The sequence below is a fragment of the Botryllus schlosseri genome, chromosome 2, assembly GCF_051294905.1.
Source record: "Botryllus schlosseri isolate E-star chromosome 2, Bs_hap1, whole genome shotgun sequence".
Classification (NCBI taxonomy): Eukaryota; Metazoa; Chordata; class Ascidiacea; order Stolidobranchia; family Styelidae; genus Botryllus; species Botryllus schlosseri.
Genome location: NC_137237.1, coordinates 20,420,230 through 20,445,570, shown reverse-complemented (window position 1 = coordinate 20,445,570; position 25,341 = coordinate 20,420,230). Strand labels below are relative to the sequence as shown.

Below are 25,341 nucleotides of genomic sequence, written 5' to 3'. Positions count from 1 at the left end.
TTTTACCGATCATATACGGGCATTTAGGAGATTTTGATTTTGAGGGACGCGTTAGTGAGTTTGCAGTTGCTATATTTTTGTGAGAATAAGTATCTTCCAGCAGCGCAAGTAAATCCCTTCATGAAGCGTGCATTGCATTCGTTACCAAGTCGTTATAATGCACCTTCAAACTCTTCCACCAGAGAACCGAACTCTCTGTTTCAATGCGTGAGCGAGCAAGCAAGCATTGAATTACTGTCACTTTTGTCGGTACAGAGGCAATTATCACTTTAAGCTTGCAAATATATGAGAAGAAGTCTGGCATTCAGGGTCATTTCTGAGCAAACCAATCAACCAGTCTCCTTTCCTTCCATAGTTACAAAAGTCAACTTTGTCAAGTTGATGTTTTTCGCTGGTCCTTCCCCACTTTTGCCCCGCCAGCATTTCGTCTGCAAATATGTCCACTCTGATAAATGTACCCAGATAATTAGAGCTGCAATGTATGTGGAGCCAGTGGATTCGTCCAATGCGAGGCTATAGAGTAGTCTTCACGTCAGCGTGTTTCAGAACATGCGGTAAAAGATCGACTGACATTGCTGTTACTCATCTGGTCACGGTTGAATCAGACAACTGTAGCGTCGAAATTTGTCAGGTGATGTTGTCCTTGGTGCTAAGCTACGGAAACAGCGAATATTCCCATATTATGTTAAAGTTGAATTGAAATACACCTTCTCTAACAGATTTCTTTGGCTTAGCGATATTCCAATCAATTTTGAACGATGTGTCTGTAACGTCGTCGGCAATTTTAACAATGTCTCGAAATTTGGATTGCTTGGTTTGACACCTAGATAGCAGCGTTTTTTCTAAGATCAGGTGATATGTGTAGCTCCGGAAGAAACTGTCGTGGTACCATTGTAAGCTTCAACCCTTCTTTACTACAAGTGTTCTTCGACAGATACGACACATTGGTTTTCCGTTTATATCCGAGAAAGCAAATTCATTGTTGCGCGCAGAGTTACAAACCCAGTTTTCGACGTTTAATGTCCTGTTTCTTGTTACAGTTTCTGTTCAAATCATTCGCGGTGAGTAAAACACCCCTTAAACGTGTTTTACGAAGCGGGGTCCCCTTGAACCAGAATCCAGCGGAATGGCGATTCAAAACAATAACAATCTAAACTCGAGCGTATATCAAGAATCCAGAACACATCAAAGAATGAGTAATCAAATGAAACAGAGACGGTGCGATAAGAGAGCCAAGTAGCTAAATTGATATGTAACAATACCGTGCCGCTAATAATTGCGTTCATGATGAAAGATGTCGCGGGCCGCAGAATAAACGTCTGCGGGCCGCATGCGGCCCGCGGGCCGCGGGTTGAGAACCCCTGCTTTACCCCATCTTTACCACAACAAGCAAGCCGGTACTGCAGTAATGCTTCATCATATTTTCTTCTAGACTTTTTATTTTTCAGGTGTCCTTTCAGCGTTCCTATTCCACGCCATTTTGAACCTATATAGTCATTTGTTCGTATTGAAATTAACATATTAACAAGGTATCGAAGCAGTTTGTTGCAAACTCTCTTCAGAAGCTACGTTGATATCGGAATATATTCAATAAAGATTTTTTAAGAACCCATCAGTTCAGGATTGTGACGGCTAAGGAATTTTATCGACCCCACTTCCATTGAGTTAACGATAACGGGAGCGCGGATTTTTTGTATCGTCAAGGGGGACGCATCTCACTGATCGTAAGCAATTTTTTAATAGTGAGAGAAGTTGGAGAGAGGACTGATTGCTTCGCAATGATTTGGATAACATTCACGGTAAATCCAAAATATTTCGTGACTCAAACTTGGAGGTCTCAGCACGATACAAATTTGGGAAGCGGCTCGCTATTTGTAAACTTCTAGTCTAATCAACGAAGTAGTTAAACGACAGCTATGATAACGGCAAAATTAGCCCACACAAACTTTTTCTTCTCTCTGGGACTTTATCCGCGACCATTTACTCTGTGACGTCACATCAATTAGTTCTACATCAGTTCTGACGAAACAGAGTTTTTGTTTTGTTCATCTGAAACCCATACTGGATAAGTCAACATTTTATTCTTCACGTAGGCCTTTATCGACTGTTGTTGATTGAGTGTATTTTCGAGATCGAGGATGGGTTGCTGTATAGGCTCTGACGCGGCAGTGAAAATCTTGAAAGACGAAACAACGACAACCCCCGTACGGACAAAGAAGTGCACAGATGTAACTTTTCTCTTTCTTTACGTCGCTAGCGTTGTTGCAGTCGAAATCTTGGTGCTTCAATACGGAATCGCAGCTGGAAATCCAGAAAGATATCTATATGGAGTGGATTCTTGGGGAAATATTTGCGGCAGAAAAGATAACGCAAAGGTGCAGAGAACCACAAATGGCACTGACCTCATGATACAAAATTCAGGTCTAGATAAGACATCCTATACGTTTGAGTTGAACTTGGCTCTGTCCGATCTTCGCAGCTTTTCCAGGGCCGCGGTTGGTTTTGTAAATCAGTCATCGGGCGCTCTTTGCGTTAAAAGTTGCCCGGACGATATTGCTAGTTGCGAAGACTTGGTTCGGGAAAATGGTTACAACGTTTCTCCTGATCTACTGACGAGACGTATATGTCCTCTCAGTGGAGTGGTCGTTCCTCATGTGGCAATTCTTAATCGATGCGTCCCTGAACAACTTTCAGCCCTGGGAAAAGGACTGGAACAGGCATTATTTGCAGCTGCTGCCGCTGTAACAACGAACGGCACGGCTTCAAATGATTCAACTCAGATTAGAAGCACGGTCGACTTTGCCCAGCGTTCAATCCAGGCGGTGGCGGAAAATGCAACCACGCTAACATACCTGCTTCTTATTGCCGTTGGTGCATCGTTTCTTGTCATCATCATACTTCAGGTAAGCAAAAATTCGCGCTCGATTCAGCTCTGCCTATGAAACATTCGCATTGTGACTGGAATAATAACTCGACTCGAGTCCGACTCGATTCACAATGTTTTAGTGTATTGACTCGAGTCAAAAATCGAAATACAAGAAATTTCTACTGAATCAATAGGCCTACTACAGTCTGCCCGCAAGATTACTAGACCATAATCTGACATATCGACCTCGCATACCGACACATGCCGCATGCATTTTGGTCGCGTACTTTTTTGTTATCCTTTCTTTTATTCAGTGTGCATTAGGGTTGTTCAGATTTGGGCATTTTTTTGGAATATTGTTTTGCGTAATTCCAAATGATAGTTTAGTGCATAAAAACACTTCTAAAAGCGATTTTGGTCATTTTCATCGCGATCTTCCTTGCGCGCAAAGCCCCCAAAGACCCACGGGTCAATTCTCCTTACTACCGACGATTCACCATTCCTGGGTTGTAGCTTTTGTGAAGTTTGCGGTAGAAAACGGTTGAGTAGACCTGGGAAATATCAGGTTGAATTATCTTTTTGCCGATTGAACATACCTACATTCCTATACATTCCAAATGTGGTTCACCTTCCCGTATTTGACATAGGTAGCCGCGTGGTAGGCCTATGTATGAACGAATACAGGCATTTTCAGCTTGTTTTAACTTGATTAACTAAATGTTAATCAAAGACATATTGTGTATGGATGTAACTTCATCTTTATAGTAGCTCCAATTCACCTAATCCGCATCAGGTTATCAGTATTCAATGCGTCTGAAGGAATGTTGACCCCGCCCCCACCTCCGAACACAAAAATTCAGGCCTCTACTGTCCAAGGCGTTGTCACAGTAGCGAATACGGCCAGAATACCTAGGTACATTGTGCAAATGTCAAAAGCTCACGACACTAGGCTTCTTCTCAAAAGATCATGACAGTTAAGTCTAAATGGGGGTCCTGATTCTCAACTACCAATGCATTCTGTAAGAAAACGTCCACGGTGTTCTTGCGGATACAGAAACAATAATCTCAATACATATTGGTCATTGTCGTCACCCACTATGGTATGTGCTTACAACTGAATTCACAAAAAAAAGATATGGCACAGACAATGTTTCTGAAACTTGATGAATTTATTGTAAGGAAATTTGCCTTATCAGACTTGAAAAGCAGAATAAGGCAAAACACAAATCCGGACATAGCAGGGCGACCATTTACGTGACTTATTGAGACAATTGTGAAGGATGAAAATACAGTTATTATCATTGAAGCACATTGAGAATTGGGTAAGCGTAAAACAAAAAGTGGATAACAACAGGCTCTAGTCTCAGGCAGGCTTATAGGATTTCATTGTGGGTTTATTGAAGTTGTCATACTTCTGATGGTGTAGCTCAACAACTTGCAGCAGACTTTTTTTTGCGCTCATCATCTGTGATGATCGAAGCAAAAGTCGGTGTTGAGTTTAACTCCTCGTTCAGCAGCGTCATTAACGACTTTGACACTACTTACAAAATGGCATATTAGTCATTGTCGTCACCCACTATGGTATGTGCTTACAACTATGCATTGAGATTATTGTTTCTGTTTCCGTAAGAACACCGAGGACGTTTTCTGACAGAATGCATTGTTAGTTGAGGATCAGGACCCCCATTTAGACTCAACTACCATGATCTTTTGAGAAGAAGCCTAGTATCGTGAGCTTTTGACATTTGCACAATGAACCTAGGTATTTTGGCCGTATTCGCTACTGTGACAACTTCTTGGACAGTACAGGCCTGAGTTTTTGTGTTCGAAGGTGGGGGGGGGGGGGGTCAACTTTCCTTCAGACGCATTAAATACTGCAAACCTGATGCGCATTAGGCGAATTGGAGCTACTATTAAGACGAAATTACATTCATATACAATATGTCTTTGATTAACATTTACTGAGTTGAAACAAGCAGAAAATGCCGGTATTCGTTCATACATAGGCCTACCACGCGGCTACCTATGTCAAAAACGGGAAGGTGAACCACATTTGGAATGTATAGGAATGTAGGTATGTTCAATCGGCAAAAAGATAATTCAACCTGATACTTCCCAGCTCTACTCAGCCGTTTTCTACCGCAAACTTCACTAAAGCTACAAACCAGGAATGGTGAATCGTCGGTAGTAAGGAGAATTGGCCCGTGGGTCTTTGGGGGCTTTGCGCGCAAGGAAGATCGCGATGAAAATGACCAAAATCGCTTTTAGAAGTGTTTTTATGCACTAAACTATCATTTGCAATTACGCAAAACAAGATTTAAAAAAAATGCCCAAATCTGAACAACCCTAGTGTGCATCCCTCTTATTTACATGGTGTATACAGTATAGGCCAATGTAGTGTCTGATTAAAAGACTACTCCAAGTCGTTTCGGCACCCTCCTATCCTTTCATTATATCGCATAGTGTGGTGTATTGATTTGATAACAATTTAAATAAAATGATGATGATCCCACGCTCGCAGCGTGCTACCATTGGACATTGGTGTAACGGCAACGTGTAACCGATCTTTTGTACCAGGAATGTCAAAAATGCCGACACGAGTTTTTAAACTTTTTTGATCGCGGACCCCTTCAAGTTTTGTTGGCGTTGCGCGTATACCCCTAAAATTTCAGAAGGAACTTCATCACGTCAAGGTCAACTCTTATTAGGCTATTAATAGACAAGGTAGCCACAGTGCCACTCATGACGTCATTATCAAAAGTTAATATTTTAATTTTTTTTTGATGATGTATTGCCTTTTCAGTAATTCTCGAACCTTTCAATTTCTACTGCCACTTGAGTGGTCCTAGTTTGGATATGACTTGGAAATATCCACTACTAGTAATTGTGTAGAAATTTACAACGGTACTTCGACTTGTATACTCGACTACTTTGACCACCTCTGAAAATAGCTAGCGAACTTGGCAGCGATAAGCGTTCCACGGGAATTCGAAATACAAATTGACTGCTAATAGTGCTTGTATTGTTTCCATTTATATCATCTTATCATAACAGCTCTTTGCCCGAGTGTTGGTCATCGTCCTAATCATCATCGCCGGATTTGGAACGGGCGCGGCAACTGCTTGGCTTTGGTATTCGTATGGAGTATCTATTGGAGAAATACCGGCTGACGCTGCCATGAACGCATGGCGTTCACTCCTGTCGAGTGGTAATGGTGAGCGCTGTTACGCATATTACTCAGGCGAGCGGATGAAAATCGGGAAGCAGTTTAGAAGAAATGAACGTGACAGTAGTCAGTATGCTATACTCAAGTAAAAGTAGAAGTAATGGTATAAAGTTCTACTCAATTATATTAAAAGTAGACATAGAGATTGCCAATACATGCCAAAACCAGAGATAGTCGCTAGCGAAGTACTTCTACTTTTATTTCTACTTCAAGTATGTTTTACCGACTTCCACTACTTCTAGCAGTTACGCTTTTGGAGTACTTCGGCTTAACAGTTTTCAGTTTTCTAGGCAAAACTATTCCAGAATACATAGGCCTACTTATTTACTTAGTTAGAAATTGCACTTCTACTTCTACTTGAGTAGACACGCTGCCAACTTCGACCACCTCTGGCCAAATCTACTTCGAGTAGAAGTAGAAGATGAAGCGTCTGATAAGTGTTCACGCAAGTAGTTGTCAGAAGTAGATTTGATCTAGGTGTCGCGTACTTTTAGTATAGTATATCGGACCTTGGACATTTCGAGGTGCATCTTCGCGGCAACGCAAAGTGACTGATGACACTGCAAATAGAGTTATTTTCGAAGCGTATTTATACCACCATGACAAAGGGGCTATTTCGCCCGGCATGATTACGATCATGCTATTCGCAAAAGGAATGCAAACCAACCCGAAAACTACTTCCTACTTTACAAAAGCCCAAGTAAGTAGTTTTGCGTCAAAAACAAATTCGAATACAAATACAAAACCGTTAGTAGACTGCAGTGTAATATATATCGTGTACCGAGAGGCGAGACAGCGCATAGCGTAATAGCAGGCTACATGATAGTTTTTTCATGTATATACGCTCGCTATTTAGAAATTCTTGGCATCGAAGCCAATGCGACAAGTTCAGTTTCGTCCGCGTCTGCCAGATTATCACAAATCCTGATGCTTCAGAAGATCAATCAGAGCGAATTCCTCTTGCCGATTGCTATCGGAGCTACTATTTTCACTCTTATAAGCTGGAGTATGCGTCGCTCTTCCATTCGTAAAAACGAATCGACGTGTTAATTTTCGTTGATCACGTATATTCAGTTTTGCTGATCTGGACTAGGAAGAGTCTTTGGCTAACGGTCCGTCTGTTCGACGAAGCAAGTGTCGCTATTTTCAGCAACCCAAGTATACTGCTTCAGCCTCTACATACCACTCTGTGGCTCTCCGCGATTTTGGTAGCCTTTCTTATAGGCACTGCGTTTTTGCTTTCTGATCAGGTATGCTCTCAACTGTAGGATAGCAACAAGAGGTGATCGAAGCTGTTAGCATTGCTACTCAAGTAATAGCAGCGATTTACAAGACATTCCAAAACTATTTCAAGTATAGAAGAAGAAAACGAAAAGAAAAACAGATTTGGTTGAGGTGTCGCATACTTATAGTAGTAAATGGGAGGTGGGTTACTTTCGCGACAACGCAACTTGTCCGATGTCTCCACTAACAGAGCAATTTTAGAAAATATCTTTTTCTACCATGATACAGGAGCAATTTCGCCCAGTTAATATGATAACTTCACTCACACACTCCCTTACAAACTAATCCCAAAACGAATTTCTACTTTATAAAAGACGGAGTATGAAATATAAGTAGTTTTGCATCAAAAACTTTTATGTAGAAGTGGTCGGAAGTATTCTGGAAACATAAGCATATGAACAAGTCCTGCAAGCAGGCACCGTAGCGAGATGGCGCAGTGGTAAAATCCACAGCTGCAACACCAATGGGTTGCGGGTTCAAGTAACGCATACTCAAGTTCAAGTAGAAGTAGAATTTCAAAATCATGCCAAAAATACATCAAGTGGAGGTAGAAAAAGAAGATTCCTAAAGCACTCAAGTAACTAGTTTTAAATGTAGATTCGGTTCGCATATTTTAGTAGACAATCGAAGGTTGCTACTTTCAAAATTGTGGAGTGCATCTTCACGACTAATGCAAAATGACTGATTCCACTACAAACTGGTGTTTATAGTTATAAAAAATGTATTCAGTTACCGTATACAGAGGCTATTTCATGGGGTTCTTATGACCATCAATAATCAGATTATGTTTTCATTTTAACAAGACACACACAATGTACATTGTACAATGCGATAAGACACAATGCGATGTAATGAACAGATATATGAGGATGGCGAACGACCTAGTGCCTGATGTCAAAGTCGTTTTTCGATGTTAATCTCTATTCCGCGGTTCTTTCTTCCTCTATTCATTCCTTGGGAGTGCGTTCTTTCATCTGGTCTTTTTCTGGTCTTTTTTGTCGCCGTAAGAACAGCGACGCGGGGAAGAGGAGCCCAGATAAGCCCCCGCCCGGGCACCAGGCGCTTATTATCGTCACCAACACGCTAACTCCTCTATTTCACTCATGAACGTGAGTAAACATATCCGATACTACTCTCTACTTTCCGAAATCTATAGCTGAACTGTAAGTAGTTTTGTCATAAAAACTGTCAAAGTAGAAGTGTGTGTATTTCATTACTGACCAGTGACTAACCCTCTGTCTGTTACTGAGCATCGCTGATGGTAACGACAAACCGTGGGCCCCAATATTGAATGTTTACAGATTGCATTGCCCGACGCGGACGGTATCATTGCGTACGTTGACAGGCCTTTCGCCGAGTCTGGAAGAATAAGATTCGTCTTTTTTGTCTTCGTCTTCCTGTGGACGTTCGAATTTATTTTCGGCTGTCAAGAGGTGATCGAATGAGTGACACTTTCCGCTATACCGCGATATCCGAAGACGATTTGTTGCTGTACTATAGGTAATCCTGGCCGGCGCGATATCGACGTGGTTTTTTCAGCAAGGCAAGGGCAAGAAGTGCAGGTGTGCTGCACCGAAGGCTCTGTGCACTCCGTTCGTTCAGCTGTTGAAATATAATCTCGGAAGTGTAGCGTTGGGATCTCTAATCGTGGCCATCGTCCGGTTTATAAGACTGATTCTTGCGTATCTGCAGAAGAAACTAAAAAATTCGTGAGCATTTCCTTCTGATGGTTGAGCGATATGTAGATCGTTGGCGACATGATATATCCTTAATCAGAGGTGGTGACAGAAGAATTACTTCTACTTTTTTGAAGTAATCAAGTAGGTTTCGCCTGCCTGCATTATACTTACTCCATTGATTATGATTCTAGACTAATTCTACTCAGGGTTCTAATGACTCGAGTCGCGATTTTCTGGTGACTCGAGTCATTTTTTCAAATGCGTAAAATGACTCGACTCAAGTTAACTCGACTACTTTGATCGCCCCTGCTTACTACAGCGATAACTTTGCAGCGGTCACAAAGCGGCGAAGTTCATGCTGACGTGCTTGCAATGCTGCCTTGGCTGTTTCGAAAAAGTGCTGAAATACGTCAACAGGAACGCGTACATCTGCATTGCGATGTACGGCGAAGGGTTCTGTGCCTCTGCCCGCAGAGCTCTGGGACTGTTGATAAGCAATGCTCAACACGTCTTGGCCCTCAATTGCGTCAGCGGGTTCTGCTTGTTTCTAGGTATGTGAAATCGTACGTAACGATGCATACCGTATATCACGTCATATTTGTATGGCACGTCGCACTGTATCAATGCAGTCCCTTAAAATGCAGGGTTGTAATGACTCGAGTCATGACTCGACTCGAGTCTGACTCGAGTCACGTTTTTCAGATGACTCGACTTGACTCGAATCATTTTCTCAAAATACGGAAATGACTCGACTCGACTCGAGTCAATTTGTGTATTGACTCGACTTGGACTCGAGTCATTGCGCATGACTCGAACCAAGTCATATGACTCGAGACTGAGACGGCCAAGACCGACGTTTCATTGTAATTTCGAGGAATAGTAAAGTAATCACACTGAGATTTCGTCTATTGGTACTGGTACTTGAAAACGCGTCAGAAACTGCTAAAAATGACGAAAATTAGTATATTATAAATGCGAACCATTCGATATCACCAAACAGAGTTATAAAAAGTGGATTTAACAAGCCTTTAACTGGAAACTGGGCAGTCAACACAATGACTTGGACTCGACTCGAGTCATAATACCATGACTCGGACTCGACCCTCTGCTTGGTGACTTGGACTCGGACTTGACTCGGTGGTAAATTGAAAATGACTCGACTTGACTCGAGTCAAAACCATAAAACTGAGATTGACTTGTGACTCGGAGCCTTGAGACTTGGTTACAACCCTGTTAAAATGCCTCGCCTGTATGTTTACAATGTGCATTTCGTTGACCGTGGTACAAAAGGCCGTCTGGGGACAAGCGCCAAACGTTTTTGTTCAATAAACAACAACTAATGCTTGCTTGCTCAAGTTGTGTTTTAAGAGCCTATAATTCCACTTCTATTAGGACACTTTTTCAGACAAAACTAACTTTTTGTACTTTGGATTTTGTGAAGTAGAACGTAGTTTAGGGATATGCTTGTTTTAGGATTGCATTTAAAACAAAAATCAATTTAAACCAAACATGATTAAAACAAGGCCTTGTTTAAAACATGTTTTTTATTGTTTGTTTTTTTAAGCCATGACGTCACGAATATTCAATTGTGACGTCATAGTGCATTGGCAATTGAAAATATTGGGTAAATATAGCTCCTTTCACGAAATATATGTACTATAGCTGTTAAACCGGCTATTTTGAGGGTTCCAACCATCCCATATCGATACGTCGGCTTAATCGGGTGATAATTGTCCGTAGGCTCATACAACATGTTTTTTGGAAAGTATTTACATAATTATGGCATAACTTTACAACTTAAAAATATACAATTTTTTTGAAAAGGCCTTAGTAAAAAACACTGTTGAAACATGTTTTAACCAAAGTTTATTAAACAGTCATTTGTTTTAAATGCAACCCTACTTGTATCACGTTTATGAGTGAGATTGATGAAACAACTGGGCGAGATAAGAGAGAGAGAGAGCCGCTTTATATCAAGGTAGACGAATATATTTTAAAAAATCTCACCCATTTGTATCAGTGTTAATAGTCATTTCGCGACAGCCGCGAGTGTGCCGCGAGTGCGCCGTGTGACCTCGAAATTAGCCATCCCCGAACCCTCGTCCAAACCTACTTATGGAAACTAGTTACTTGGTAGTTGATCTTAGGTGATCTCAGCGTCTGATTTCAAAGACTACTTCAAGTCGTTTCGACACCTTCCGATCTTTTCACTGTAATTCGTAATAATATAATTGAGGTGATTACTTTCAAAATTGAATTTTGCATCTTTGCTTCTAACGCAAAACGAATTACACGAGTAATGTAGGGCAAGTTTTTGTTGCGGTTAAATCCGTGGAAAGTTGCATTTATATTTTAAAAAAGTTGCAGAAGTTGCATTTTGACCACATTTTGCTCGGTTGACTAAAAAAAAGGTCAGCTTCCCAGATTGACTAAAAAAAGGTCAATTTTCCGGCTCAGCTCCCGAAATACCCGTAAAAGCGTTACTTCGGTGCTGATTTACGGTGCTGATTTACGGATTTGGCCGTGTATTTCACCAAAATCGAAAATACTTTCAAGAAAAATCGAGAAAGTTGCAAAATGTTGCGAAAAGTTGCATGAAAAAAAATGGACAAAAGCAGCAAAAAGTTGCACTATAAGATTCCTTCAAACAGCTCAAAACAGCATTCTACATATCTTACGAGTATTTAGGAAGCTGCCGGAAGCTGTAAAAAAAAGTTGCAAAAGTTGCAAAAACTTGCCCTATGACATTACAATTCAGTGGAATTTTCAAAAATAATATATTATATTCATATTCGGTAGTTACAGTGATACGGTGATAATGGATATTTCTCCCAGTCTTTATTACAGTTTGATTCATATATACGTGATGGAGACATCCTAAAACGACTTTCTTACAAAGTCCAAAGTCTGAAAAGTAAGTCGTTTTGACTAACAATTCGATTGTCAAGTGTAGTCAATGCAATTAGGCAAAATGCACGACTAACGAAACATCACCGGAGCAGACACTACAATCAGTCAATCGATAATCGTCGGATAATACTTTCATCTGATAAAGACACACACAATGTATAGACCTACAACGCGATAAGACACAATCAGATGTAATGAACAGATAGGAGGACCGAACGACCAGTTGCGATCTTTTAAACTGGTATCCGCCTATAGGCTAGTGCTAGTGCTAGCGCCTATAGTGCCTAGTGCCCGATGTCACAGTACTTTTTCGATGATAATCTCTATTCCGCGGCTCTTGCTATTTCCATTCCCTGTGAGTGCGTTCTTTCATCGGGTCTTTTTCTGGGCTTTTTGTTGCCGTAAGAACAGCTACACGGGGTAGAGGAGCCCAGATAAACATCCGACGCGGAATCGAACGCGGGCCGCCCTGGTAGCAGGTGCTTATCGTCACCACTAGGGTGGCATTTAAAACAAGCTGTGTTTTAAAACACTTTGTTTAAAACATGTTTTAAACAGTGTATTAAAAAAAGCCTTAAAAAAACAAAATTGTGTTTTTTTAAGTTGTAAAATTATGCCATAATGGTGTAAATGCTTTACAAAAAACATGTTGTATGAGCCTACGGACAATCATCACCCGATATAGCCGACGTATATCGATATCCGATGGTTGGAACCCTCAAAATAATCGGTTCAACAGCTATAGTACATATATTTCGTGAAAGGAGCTATATTTACACTACATTTTCAATTGTCAATGTCAATCCACTATGACGTCACAATTGAAAATTCGTGACGTCATAGCTTAAAGAAAACATAAAAAACATGTTTTAAATTAGAGCCTTGTTTTAAATGTGTTTGTTTTAAATTGATTTTTGTTTGAAACGCAACCCTAGTCACCGCTTTGCTAACTCCTCCGACAAAAATGAGCAATTTTCTACTGGGTAGCGGCCTACTCCTTTCCTGGCCCCCTTTGCTTGTAAAAATGTCCCGAATATGTTATAAAATCCTTGCCTTCATGGATGTTCTACATTTCTTTTCATGCAATGCAGGTAAAATAATGGTCGTGGCCGCAGTGTCGGCAGTCGGATGGATTTGGATACCCGGGACTGACGTCACAGATGTGGGCTTCTACGTCCCGATGATCATCTGCTGCTTGGGTGCATACTTTATCGCGTCATGCTTCATGTCGGTCTTCTCGATAGCGATCGACACGATCTTCCTTTGCTTTTGTGACGACATGCAAAGGAACGACGGAGGCGAGAGGCCGTACTACAGCAGTAAGCGATTGCAGAGGTATGGGCATTTCAGCAATATACAGGATAGTGCGATGAGCAGAGTTGGTTAACGTAGTCAGCGTTGCTTCTCGAGTAGAAGTAGAAGTATAATTTTCCACTCAATCACTTGTAGAAATAACCATTTCAATTTAATTTTGCTATTTAATGATAAATTAAATACATACAATTTGAAACTTAAAATCAATTTTACTGAATATATATTAAATAATAGTTATTCAAAATATTTTTTTTATTTAAAATTTACTTTTAGTGGTTAATTGGAGGTGCAACTTTTAAAGATTGCAGGTTGCGTGTTCGCGGCTAACGCAATAATCACCGGTAGACATCACAAATAGGTGCAATTTTCGAAAACATATTCCGTTACCGTGATACAGGGCTCTTTCGCCCATACAGTTGCCATGACAATGTTATTCGAATGTGGATGCAAATCCCGAAAGTACATTCTACTTTACAAAATCCAAAGTTTGAAAAGTATCAAATTTTTTGTCCAAAAACTGCTAAGTAAAATTGAAAGCAGCCAAAGCCTGGAAGCACTTGAGTAAGCATTTCACTAATATAGTAGGCAAAACCTACTTGATGAATCGGAGAAAGTAGAAGTGCTTCGATCGTTACTGACCAGGTGACCACTTCTGGCGATAAGTCAACATAGTTGGGTTGTAACAGCGAAGCGTAGGGAGCTAGCTACCATGCGCCCGTGACCGAAATTGTGTGCCTCGTATGGTTTGAAGTTCCTCCAGGAGACTTTGCTCTGCCAACTACAACATGATGATGAACTCGCAACCGATCCATTTACATACGCAGATCATAAGCAATAAGCATTTATCAATCAACAGACTTACTCATCTGCTCATAAATTCATCGCAGACCTACTGTAATTATCATTTTGATGCAGCTTTAAGTCCCCTTTTAAATTACCGGTAAAGTTGTTTTGAGATAAATAAATAGCCAAAAGATATAACTTTGTTTTCATGGAGATTTTCGCACTCAGACTGAAACAGTAGAAATGCAATATTGGTTTATTGATTCCAAAAGTTCCGAATCCTTCAGCGGGCGAGGCCTAGCTAGCATTAAAACGTTAGAATGGAACGCTATCCGCTATGAAGGATGGTGGCAGAAAATGGCACATATAGGCCAATAGCTTACACGACAAAAGAAATCGGTTCTGCGCCACTCATCCCCGCACATTTGCGATGTAAGCGTTTGTTTAACAGCGTCGGTATCAAAATTCACATAAATGGTATCGGCCTATATTTAATGATATAATTACAAACTTGCGTCATAAATTGAGGCTTTTGTTTTTGAACGGTTTCAGTATTTTGTCCGGCGGCAACAAAACGATCAAAAATGCGAAAGGGGTAGACGGGAAAGTGCCAGAAGAAATAGAAGTTCAGGAAATAACGGAAAGTAAAGCCTGAACGTCGACGGATCCGATTTCAATCACTGAGCTATATTTCGGCGTAGCATAAATATGTCGTCAATATACATTTACATTCATATATACTTAAAAGTTTAATTTCATCACTTATTTCAATTCAATTTCATGAATAAACGCGTTTCATTAATTCATTTTTGTCTCGTTGTCCGTACCTAGGAAGTAGTTTGCGATAAGCATCGGTAACCACGGTAATTCGGAGAAGCAAAACATTCATTCAGCTCAGCTGTGAAGTTGGGTTGGTGCTGGTAGTGCTGGTGAGCGTTGTCGTTGCTGCCGTATTTTCGGGCTTCTTGTGAAGATATTGAGAGTGGATAGCAGATGTATTTTCGATGGATGATGTGGATTCGGGGATATATCAGTCCAGGACTGACAGCGTCGTTGATGGAGCCGAAGTGCAATCATTGACCACAGTAGAAGGCCACTCAAATTTGTCTGATAGTGACGCAAGTGGGAACGATCTCGATGAATTGAGCGAGCTCAGCTCCGCTGATGACGATGGTATTACCAGCTCAAGCTACTCCACAGACTCGGAGGACAAAGATATTTCACCAATCACTTGCCAGCCACAGCTTCCTAAAAAGAAGTTAAGCCTGTCCGACTCCTTTCTTCTCAATCACAAAACCGGTAAGATAATGGTCTCTGGTCTTGATGAACTTGCAATTGAACTTTGTAGGGTATCGCATTATGGAGTTCTGTTACGGCTACAACGCTTCATGCTTGATATGAAAGTGAGCAAATGATGTTATAGTTAGGGTTAGGCTTTAATTAGGAGCTTGATCGGGAGCGATATACCAGTATCCTATATGGCTGGTCCCTGGTATGGACACATAGATTGTCAGATAGTTATTCTATGCGACTTGCTCGCGACAACTCACAGGCTAATTCATCCTTAATTATCAGTAATTCAGTACATTGTGCATGTGCTGGGATTTTTATCAGTACTTGATAATTTAGTTTACTTCCGTCCAAATTTACAATCATCTGAACTTACCTCAACTATTGACCACATTTCAATTCTTAGTTTGAAATGCACGCATTGGCATGAATCCATTGTCCTGAAGCGAAGTTATGGCATTGGCGGGTACCGGGTAGCATCAGTTTTGAATTACACACTCAGAAACTTTTAGATAGGCTTGGTATATTGGATCCCAATAGTGGATATATTGCAAACGATTTAGGATAATATTCGTTAATCTTCAAATGTGTAAAAAAAATTGAAATGTTGCTTGCACCCACATTTCCATTGACTCCTCCACTATATCAGTGGTTCGCGAACTTCTTTAGACATGCCCCCCTTATGATATTGAAAAAATTGCTGCCCCCTATTCATCATATCACAAAATGCAACCAGAATGCTAGCAATCTTAACGGATAGTTTGATGGCATGAATGGTTATGACTGATGATGAGAGAATTCTAAATTATGAAATTCGAAGTATACACAGAGCCACAACCACGAATTGGAGGTAATTTTTTTAGTCAAATGCTGCTTCGCGCCCCTTTCAGATGCTTGCTCGCCTTCCAAGGGGTTCGCGCCCCCTCCCCACCAGTTTTGAAACCACTGCACTATATGAAAGGATAGTTGCTGTGGACAGGTGTCAACAGATGTATCGACAAGATTGTGTAATGGTGGAGCGTCCTGCTTCTTGATCGGTAGGGTGTGGGTTCGACCTGATTAGTAACACTGGTATCCATGACTTCCTCATGTGACGCTCAGCATTAACGATATATATAGCATGGAGGGGGTGGTTCAAGACTCGGAAAGCCTTACAAGGCTACAGTATGCATTGCATATGCACAGATATTCCGTCCTATTCCTATTCAGTACTGTCATCTTTGCTCTTTTTCACATGTAGGCCTACCTAGTTGGGACGTAGCTATGGGGTAGAACCGAAGACCAAACTTGACTCAACCCCTTTTAAAAACCCTTATTATTCTCTTGTGATTCACTTCCCTCTCGCTTCGTGAGTGAGTCATTATTCACATATCGGTACTGAATTGTATAATATCTATCTTAGTATATATTTTAATATACCGTAACTGGCATATGTTTATGTGTATAGAAAGTTAAAACGAGCAATATTATCTGATCCTTGTTGCATTGACAGTTGTACAATGTACATAGCTTTAACCCGATTAATCTATTCATATTTGGAACATTGTCTGTTTTCAAAATGCCCCTCCTCCCCCTCTTGTTTCACCTCGCCCTCCTCTTCTCGTGGCTGGCTACGTGCCTGTACCTAGTCTCCCAGCGTGTGCTCCACTGCCATTAACGCTTCACAGTCGAACAGTCACACTTAAATAGGCAAAACTAAATCTTACTACGATTTCTAACTAATGCTTAAACTGCACGCCATCACTACTTTCCTACATTTTGTCTTATACCAAGCGAACCCCCCCCCCCACCCTCCCCCCCGATATCCACATTTGCCACTAATCACCAGCAAATGATCTTTGTTAGGAACATGATGGAAAGTAAGTTAATCTTGACGGTTACCTGTCGTAAGCTACCAGAGACCTGAAGAATTATCACAGGCTGGGAACCGCTGGTCTAGACTTGCCTATAGTTTTTCATTTTAGGGCTGCTGGGGGAAGGAATTGATTTTTACTTCCAAATATGTCCGTTTGTCACTGAACTCGAAGACATTGGTCATATCGGGGCTCCGTGCCAATACCATCTAGTGTAGGCTTACCATATTTTGGAAATCTAAAAAGAGGACACCTTTTTCAGAAATTTGAGACTTGCAAAACCGGAGAAGAGTTCTCAAAAACCGGTGAATTTTTCCCACTTTGTGATCGGTTGACTAAAAAAAAAGGTCATCTTTTCTCTCAGAGCTAAAATCACCGTTTTTCACTCCGAAATACCCACCGGAGCGTCACTTCGACTTTCAAAAAAGAGGACAAATCCTCTTAAAAGAGGACGCATGGTAACCCTAATCTAGTGTCATATTGGCAAATAAAAATGATCTCATCATGATTTCAATTGTTATTGGATATTAACATAGCCTTCTGATTTTCATTGTTGACGAAATCAATAAAATCTTTCTCTTGTTTTTCTGTGATATCACGGAAGTGTAACCATAGTGAACTGAACTGTGATGGTGCCCAATTTTGACATTGAAATGTCATGTTCAGTTGATCTCGTTTTCCTTCCTGTCCTGAACTGCACACAATTTGACAGCCCAAATCCAAAGTGCTCCAGATCTTAAACCAGGGATGAAAATGAAATTTAAAGAAGGAGAACGTGAAGAGAAATGGGAGTTCAGTAATGGCTCTGGATTTAAAGATAGCCAATCCTCGCTAGCATGTGAGACATCTGATAAAACCAGCCACAATTCCAAGAAGGTCCTGAAATTACAACTGTCTGCGTATCCTTCCGAGCAATTGAGGTATTCACGCATTGATAATATGGATGGATGATCCTGCACATATTCTGTATGCATGTTTTACAGTGATTTTACTATATCGCCTGAGGCTCTAGATGAGGATTGTACTCAAGAATTTGGCAATACTGCAACATCATCGCCATTGGGTATGTATTGTTCTTGTTCTATTGTCTTATACTCTGCTGTGATATATGATGTTTGGCAACAATGTAGGTACCGTTGTGCTCAAATATTATTGGAAAGTAGGTTACTTCTAGTCGCATAAATTACTGTTACTCCCATTTGGTTTGATCAGCAATTCAACTACATCAAGTTTTTATTAATACGAGGCTGCTCTTGACATATGCTGTTATGGCAGTAATCGATCAGTCATTTAAAAATTTTTGATTGTGATAGAATGAAAATATAGGAAGAGCTGTCCAAGCGACTTGGGGTAGCTTTTTAATCAGATACCCACCCTAAATTTGAGGATACAAATGCTTTCGTCCACCGGATATATCATTATCAGGCAAACACAGAATCTTCGTACTTTTGGGTCCTGTTAGGGAGGGATTTCCAATCAGTGAATCGATTTCATTCATCACTGATTATAGTAGGCCTAATGAACATTGCAGGTACCTTTGTAAGTTTGTATTTGTGATACCGTACTAATCTTACCAAGCAGTTTTGGTGTACAGCTCCCAATAGCAGTGAAAACTGATGTGAGAGAAACGAAAAATATATCGTAGCGTTCCAGCCACTTTGACTCACTCAGAAAGTCAATTTAATGATGCTGGAAATACTGTGAATCGAGATAATGTAATGGGCATGTTGCTTTCGAAATTCATCTAGCGACATAAGCTATCAAAGCAAACCCTGTTTATGTGCAACTGTGAATCGAGATAATGTAATGGGCATGTTGCTTTCGAAATTCATCTAGCGACATAAGCTATCAAAGCAAACCCTGTTTATGTGCAACTGTGAATCGAGATAATGTAATGGGCATGTTGCTTTCGAAATTCATCTAGCGACATAAGCTATCAAAGCAAACCCTGTTTATGTGCAACTGTGAAATGTAAGCATGGTCAGGTTAATAAGACATCGTTACTGGGCACTGTGTGATTTATTTTCATGTTCAGCTCAAATGACTCCTCTTGTGAATTCAATTCAGTAGATTATTGATATATTTGATGAAGGTAATTTGATCTGGGCGTGTATATTGAATTGGCTCTAATTCTATTTTGTCTAATTTCCATCCCTAGTGACAGTACCGTGCCATAGCAATAGTATTCCTTGCATGCTGAAATTCGAAGAAACCGCTGCAAAGCTTTAGATGTGAATTCAACTAATGTGTTAGAATGGCTTTGCTCGGCCTCAGAAATCGGTGACATTCATAGTTTGATCAGAGACTGAGGTATTAATAAAGTATGACCAAGTAATTGTTTCAATTGACAAATCACCACACGTGCTGAACAAAGTATTTGGAGTCGTTGACTATAGAAGCAATGTTTACTAAAGTAGGCATATAGAGTAAAAGTAATGTGTGTGAGAATGATGTTTGACTAGGAGTGAGCACTTGATCTTTGTAGGACGACCCGCAGTCTTGCACTTTGATCAGTGTACCAGACAAGCCGTAAAACTTTTCTATTTCATCAAGATTCTGATGTTTCGGACCCGGAACCTTCCGCAATATATCTGGAACTCAGAGACCCCGACAAGTCGCAGTGTTCCGAATGGAGACGCGTATTTGCCAGTCACGAAAATGTTACTGTCCAGTGCAGGGATTTCTTTCTAAGCAAATTTGACCATGACGCTGTCGTAAGAGGATTTTGGTCATTGCCGTGACTCAAGTATTCATTTCTCACTGTCTCTTGCAGATTGTGCCTGGAAACAGCTTTGGCTTCCTCGATGGCGAACCGGAATTTCGATTCACAGAGAAATTCGGATGGCAAATGTGAGTGTATGTTTTGACAGGCATAATTCTTGGTGTCATGATAATTATAGTGTGACGAGATATGATTCATACTGCTGTCCACTCTCCCATAAAATAACAAGAGGAGCATATGCGTGCAACCGTGTAATAAAACCGCTTTGTGAGGCAAAACATTTGATATTCAGACAAAGAAAGGTACAGAAGCATATCCGTGAAGTAAATGATGGTGAAATGCTTGTGGTAAGGATGCTTGTTGCGGGTTTTTGTGTGCCGAGTCTGAACCTTCAAAAATTTCCAGGGCGATGCACTTATTATCCGGTTGGAACGGGATGAATTCGAAAATCTCACCAGTATCAAATTTGTTATATATGTACCAATCATGCGAGTGCCTCTGCAAGTTGGGGACACTGTAAATGCGTATTTAGCATTTCGGGCTGCTATGAGAGCTGGTAAGAGGAAACACATTCATACATGGTGTTTTGTATGTATGCAATACATCAGATGTAATGATTTTGAATTTACCTGAAACCTGATATAATACGAATCCTACTACTGGACAAGTCGATTGATAATTGTGCAATGTGCATGTTACCCCTCCTTTGTCATTTGTATCAAGGAGCACTTGATCACAATGACATGACTGACATCAAATATATGATACATGCCAGATGTATAAACCAGTAGGCCTATATGATATATTGAAGACAGAAAAAGTAAAAACAATGGTTTCACTTCACTGGCACTCACTCATTCATACATTCATACATTAGTTTTAATAATATTTCCACTAATTTAAAACACGTCAATGACGTCATATATTGAAAACAGGACGGTGTCAAAATGACTTGGTTTGTGTTCGTCTTTCAGTCAAACACTCACCTTGGGACACAAAAGGTAATAAAAATGAAATATATGTTCAAAATCGAGGCATGCACAGTGAACAAAAAGTAACTGAGAGGAAGCTAAGAAAGTGAAAGATGAACGCGAAAACTAGCATTTCCTCCCCGAGGTTGGCCACTGAACTATTAAACAACGCTGATTATTACCTCAGTCAGTGCAGTCACGATTCAATTTTGTTCTAATGCAATAAATTGCGAACATTTATATAGACACAAAAAGAAAATGCAAACCGACCGACGTTATCATCTTGCTGACTTTTTGCCATAAACTAAAAAATACATTTGTCTTGTTAATGTTTGTTCGTTCATTCCAGAGGTGGTCAGTAACAAAGTTCTTTACTTTTCAGAGTAGCTTACCAAGTAGATATTGTCTAGTTGCACCACTTACTCAACCCGTTGATTATATTTTAGACAATGTCCACTTCTACATATTCAGGCAAGACTACTCGATTTTACACTTGCAATTTTGTGAAGTACAGAGAAGTTTTTGGATTATGAATGCGAGCCCTCGGCCAAATATACATTTTTGCAACTACCAAGTACTTTTCACACCATTATTTCTGCTTCACTTGGATGTAGCTTTGACATGTCTTGGAATCACTACCTCTGCTTGTAATTCAGTAGCATTTTATGGTGTTTACCTCTACTTTAACTAAAGTACAAATACTGACTAATTTGTGACCAGCTGACCACCTCTGGTTAATACTTGCTAAAACTTTTACACTCGGGGCTAAAACTTTTACACTCGGGCAGAGAATGGGAACTAACTCCACTCCATTTTCAGTAAGAAGTCACAATCAACATTGCCGTCCTGAAGATGAAATAATGACAGTATTAAGCCCGTCACTGTGCAGCGGATTGGGTAACATGCCGCCGGGCCGGATTGCTCTACAAATGAAGGAAGCTTACAGTTCGACGGTGCTATATCAAGAGAAATCACGGGGCATAAAGGAACTAGGTGCTCTAGCCACGCATCATGTAGATATGACAACCAAAAGTGGAAGTTGGTGTTAGCGAGATTTTTTGATATCTTTACAAATTGTTCTCTTCCATTTATCAAGGCTGGTAGTTAGTGGTCAATGAAGCTCCACGCACGAGTGTTGCATATGCACGTAGATTGACTTTCCTTGTTAGCCAAGCCGTGTTAGCTATAACAAAAGTGCTCTTAAAACTTCTTGCCATTTTATCCATTTCTATTTACCTAGTTATGCACATCTACGTGTTGCGGTTATACTTAACTTACTGACATATATGTAGTGATGAATCATATTAGTTACTTAAATTGTTGAAATCAGTAACAAACTGTTGACGCATCAGTATTTATTTACCTCGTACTTGTAGTCACATATCGTATTGCGTAGCTGCCTAGCTGTTGATATTGTACATTTATTACATCTCATGACTCGTAATTGCGTCAGTCTTCTGTGTCAGTCTGCTAAATATTCGGTTGCCTTGAGAGTCTTGGGTGAATCGCATGGATAGGTTGTAGTCCGGGGTTAAAGGATGTCCGCTGGTATCCAAGTTGAGATCACCGCTAGCAATAGACGTCGATTCCGGTTTATCTGTACCATCATCAAAGTCTATGCTGTCATTCGATAGTACGTATGGGATTTGGGTGGATGTGACTGTCGGTGCAAAGGTCCCATCTAAACTAAGGCATTGATCAAGCGCCATTGAGCATATAGGACCATTGCCCGTGTACTCAGTAGCGGTCATCAATGTCCTCTTCGACGCCAATTCGTTTATATAGAGGGGTTTGACCGAATCGATAGTGACAATGTCGGGTTCGCCATTATTGGCATTTGACTCAATGCAGCGTGCTGCATGCCCTGTCACCAGTGATTCATTCGAATGGTGGGTGTCTCTCGATCGATCAGATTTGGGTGCAAACACCGTATCCATGGTGGTTTGCCGCATTTTCCTTGTACATGACACAGTAGTCGGTGAACTAGCTTTTATAGGTGCACCTCGTGAAACGGTGCGATTGCCGAGATCGTGTAATACCGGATTTACGTCTGTTGTCCGTTCTTTCACTACAGTAGGCAGCGAACAAGATTTTATGGATTTTTGTAGAGGGCCGATGTCAATCGTATTCTCATTGCTTGACTTATCCGGTTTTTGAGGAAGTTCCCTCCGGTAAAAGTTAGTGATCGAGCGTTGCCTTGTATCTCTAGTGTTCCTATCGCCCCGTAACTTGGTCTGTGGCGTTCTTGGATACTGTTGAACATGACATGCGTGCAGTTTAGAGATATGTAACAAAAAATTGGTGTGGGTGAACGACTGAATGAGCGTGTCAAACTTTATGCCTTCAACATTAATGTCACACAAAATAAGTGAAACTGTGAAGTTTCGATTGGTAGTTGCAATACGAGCAGAGATCGTCAAAGTACTCAACTTTAGTTTCCAAATAGAAGTAATGTCATTAACTTAAACTCAATTAAAAACATATAGCAATTTACAATTCACGGCAGAACTACTCAAGTGGCTGCATGCTATTAGCATTTATTCAAATGGCTAAACTTGAAAATTTACTAGATTAAGCTTTGAGAGCAGTGCAAGATGCTTAACGACACTGCAAATGGGTGCAATGTCTGTGTTGCGGGCATAGGTGCTATTAGTCTAGAAAATTTTACTGATAATTTGTGAAAGCTATTCTAAAACTACGTTACGATTTCCATAGAAGAAAAAGTAAGTAGTACGGACAAAACTATTTTGAGTACCAGTATTTCGGAAAGTAGAAGTCAATTGTTACTGACCACCTGTGAATGAGTTTCTGCTGGCATGAATCTATCCAGTCCCACAAATACTTCTTTATATATCTGCCAGTCTATTTCAAATGAAAGAATGGGTAACCTCGTCGAATCACAATTAGCCTACTCGTATGTAGTGTGACTGAAGAAAAGGGACATGATTCAGTGTGACTATTACCTTGACAAGAAGTTTCTCTTTTGAATGCCACTTCCCCGCTTCAACAAAAACTGATCTTTCTTTAGGCATCATTCGTGACACAGCGGTATCCCCAATTTGACTAAGAACACTAAACGAGGTCAAGGTCATATTAACAGAGTAAACCCACGAGTGGACACATATAGTACATCGTAATCGTACGCCAAGTAAAAATCCGGGTAGAATTCAAAATAGCTTCATTAACACAATTGACCACTGGAAGGAAATACATGCAAAGCATAAGCACATATAAGAATGACTTCGGTAGAATTTCCTATAATTATTTTATTAGTGATCATGTTTCGCCGCTACGCTACAATCATAAAGACTAAAGCAATGCTTCTATTAGTGATACAACATGGGCAGAGAAAGGTGATTTGATGAGAGCAGTATAGCATTGAGCAGACCTAGGCATTGTACGGCCCGTGAAAAGGTCCTTGGAACTAGGAATATAAAGTCTATTTATTAAATTTTAATGTGTGGACAAAAACTACTGTATAAACTGATCCTGAAATGCCTTTACTTTGAAGTCTAGTTTATTTATGTACCGGTACCGTGATTACATAACCTATGCATGTCGTGAGAGTAATCCAGGTTCAAAATAAAGCCCATAGCAAATTATGCCATAACAATTAAAGTTACAAGTCACTGTTTCCATATTCAAATTTTGTTTGCTGCCCTGTCTGTGCTTTGAACTGTTACGTGATACGTTTCCAAATCCTAATTCGTAAAATAATGCAATCAGTGCTCGCGATTAGCGGTCATCCTCACTCACAAATGATGTCATGTCAAGCAATGAAAGATGCGACTGAAGGTCGACATTTCAACGAGATTTTGAGCACTAAAGATTTCACTGAAGTCAGCCGTAAACCGGTCTTTTTAGTTTATGTCGAGTACTGAGCACGTCTCAGTGCTTAAGGAATATAATTTGAGTCGGCATTATGAGAGAAATCATGCCACAAATACATACACTCAGCTGACGCGGACCTGCTAGCGAAGCTAGCAAAACATTGAAGATATTTTACCAAGTCACACAGAGCTAGGGACGTAACCTAATGTTAACCCTTCCACTTAGCAACATGTATTAACAATGTAATTCACTGTCTTCAATTTAGAAATAAAACTGCACGCCGCAGGACGTAATCTAAACTTTGGTCTCGGACCGACAACGTATTATCTGCTTCACATTTGACCCGCCGGGAAAAATAATAGCCCACCCCTGACCCCTGGCATAGAGCAACCCAACAACAGGTATCACTACGAGCCTAATTGACAAGTATACCGACACATATCCTAACTGAATGAATTGTTATCCGCCTAAGTTGACAAGGCCATGGACAACATCAGTATCATGTTACTAACACAATTAGAGGTTTTAAGAGAAGCCAGTGTTTTTCTGTGTAGGGAAAGAGACGTTTACAAGCTGGTTTGTTGCCATAAATAATGTTGGAGAAATCCCACT

The 25,341-nt window shown here is 40.4% G+C and overlaps 3 protein-coding genes across 3 annotated transcripts; 2 read left to right on the top strand and 1 right to left on the bottom strand.

Moving 5' to 3' along the window:
* Window positions 1-2,058: 2,058 nt before the first annotated feature.
* Window positions 2,059-14,868, top strand: LOC145456390 (choline transporter-like protein 1). Its single transcript, XM_080334507.1, has 9 exons — window positions 2,059-2,903; window positions 5,921-6,080; window positions 6,949-7,098; window positions 7,167-7,342; window positions 8,678-8,809; window positions 8,877-9,085; window positions 9,389-9,606; window positions 13,057-13,300; window positions 14,615-14,868. The coding sequence occupies exons 1-9, from the start codon at window positions 2,139-2,141 to the stop codon at window positions 14,715-14,717; spliced, it is 2,157 nt and encodes a 718-aa protein (XP_080190633.1). The 5' UTR covers window positions 2,059-2,138; the 3' UTR covers window positions 14,718-14,868.
* Window positions 14,869-14,958: 90 nt separating this feature from the next.
* Window positions 14,959-22,342, top strand: LOC145456475 (uncharacterized). The gene is made up of 8 exons (XM_080334594.1): window positions 14,959-15,361; window positions 17,918-18,125; window positions 18,189-18,268; window positions 19,759-19,919; window positions 19,979-20,055; window positions 20,220-20,274; window positions 20,333-20,483; window positions 21,718-22,342. The coding sequence occupies exons 1-8, from the start codon at window positions 15,067-15,069 to the stop codon at window positions 21,945-21,947; spliced, it is 1,257 nt and encodes a 418-aa protein (XP_080190720.1). The 5' UTR covers window positions 14,959-15,066; the 3' UTR covers window positions 21,948-22,342.
* On the bottom strand, window positions 20,789-25,255 carry LOC145456523 (uncharacterized). The gene is made up of 2 exons (XM_080334666.1): window positions 23,862-25,255; window positions 20,789-23,150 (listed from the first exon to the last, which is right to left on the bottom strand). Exons 1-2 carry the CDS (start codon window positions 23,988-23,990, stop codon window positions 22,323-22,325), a joined length of 957 nt encoding a protein of 318 aa, XP_080190792.1. The 5' UTR covers window positions 23,991-25,255; the 3' UTR covers window positions 20,789-22,322.
* Window positions 25,256-25,341: the final 86 nt, after the last annotated feature.

Bases quoted from the DNA above. Each gene is read 5' to 3' on its own strand.
- LOC145456475 (XM_080334594.1), top strand. From the start codon at position 15,067: ATGGATGATGTGGATTCGGGGATATATCAGTCCAGGACTGACAGCGTC. The intron at 20,056-20,219 runs GTGAGTGTATGT...TTTGATATTCAG, and splicing joins GAGAAATTCGGATGGCAAAT to ACAAAGAAAGGTACAGAAGC. The intron at 20,484-21,717 runs GTAAGAGGAAAC...CTCCATTTTCAG, and splicing joins TCGGGCTGCTATGAGAGCTG to TAAGAAGTCACAATCAACAT.
- LOC145456523 (XM_080334666.1), bottom strand. From the start codon at position 23,990: ATGACCTTGACCTCGTTTAGTGTTCTTAGTCAAATTGGGGATACCGCT. The intron at 23,151-23,861 runs GTAATAGTCACA...CATGTTCAACAG, and splicing joins AAGAGAAACTTCTTGTCAAG to TATCCAAGAACGCCACAGAC.
- LOC145456390 (XM_080334507.1), top strand. From the start codon at position 2,139: ATGGGTTGCTGTATAGGCTCTGACGCGGCAGTGAAAATCTTGAAAGAC. The intron at 7,343-8,677 runs GTATGCTCTCAA...GAATGTTTACAG, and splicing joins CGTTTTTGCTTTCTGATCAG to ATTGCATTGCCCGACGCGGA. The intron at 9,607-13,056 runs GTATGTGAAATC...CATGCAATGCAG, and splicing joins CGGGTTCTGCTTGTTTCTAG to GTAAAATAATGGTCGTGGCC.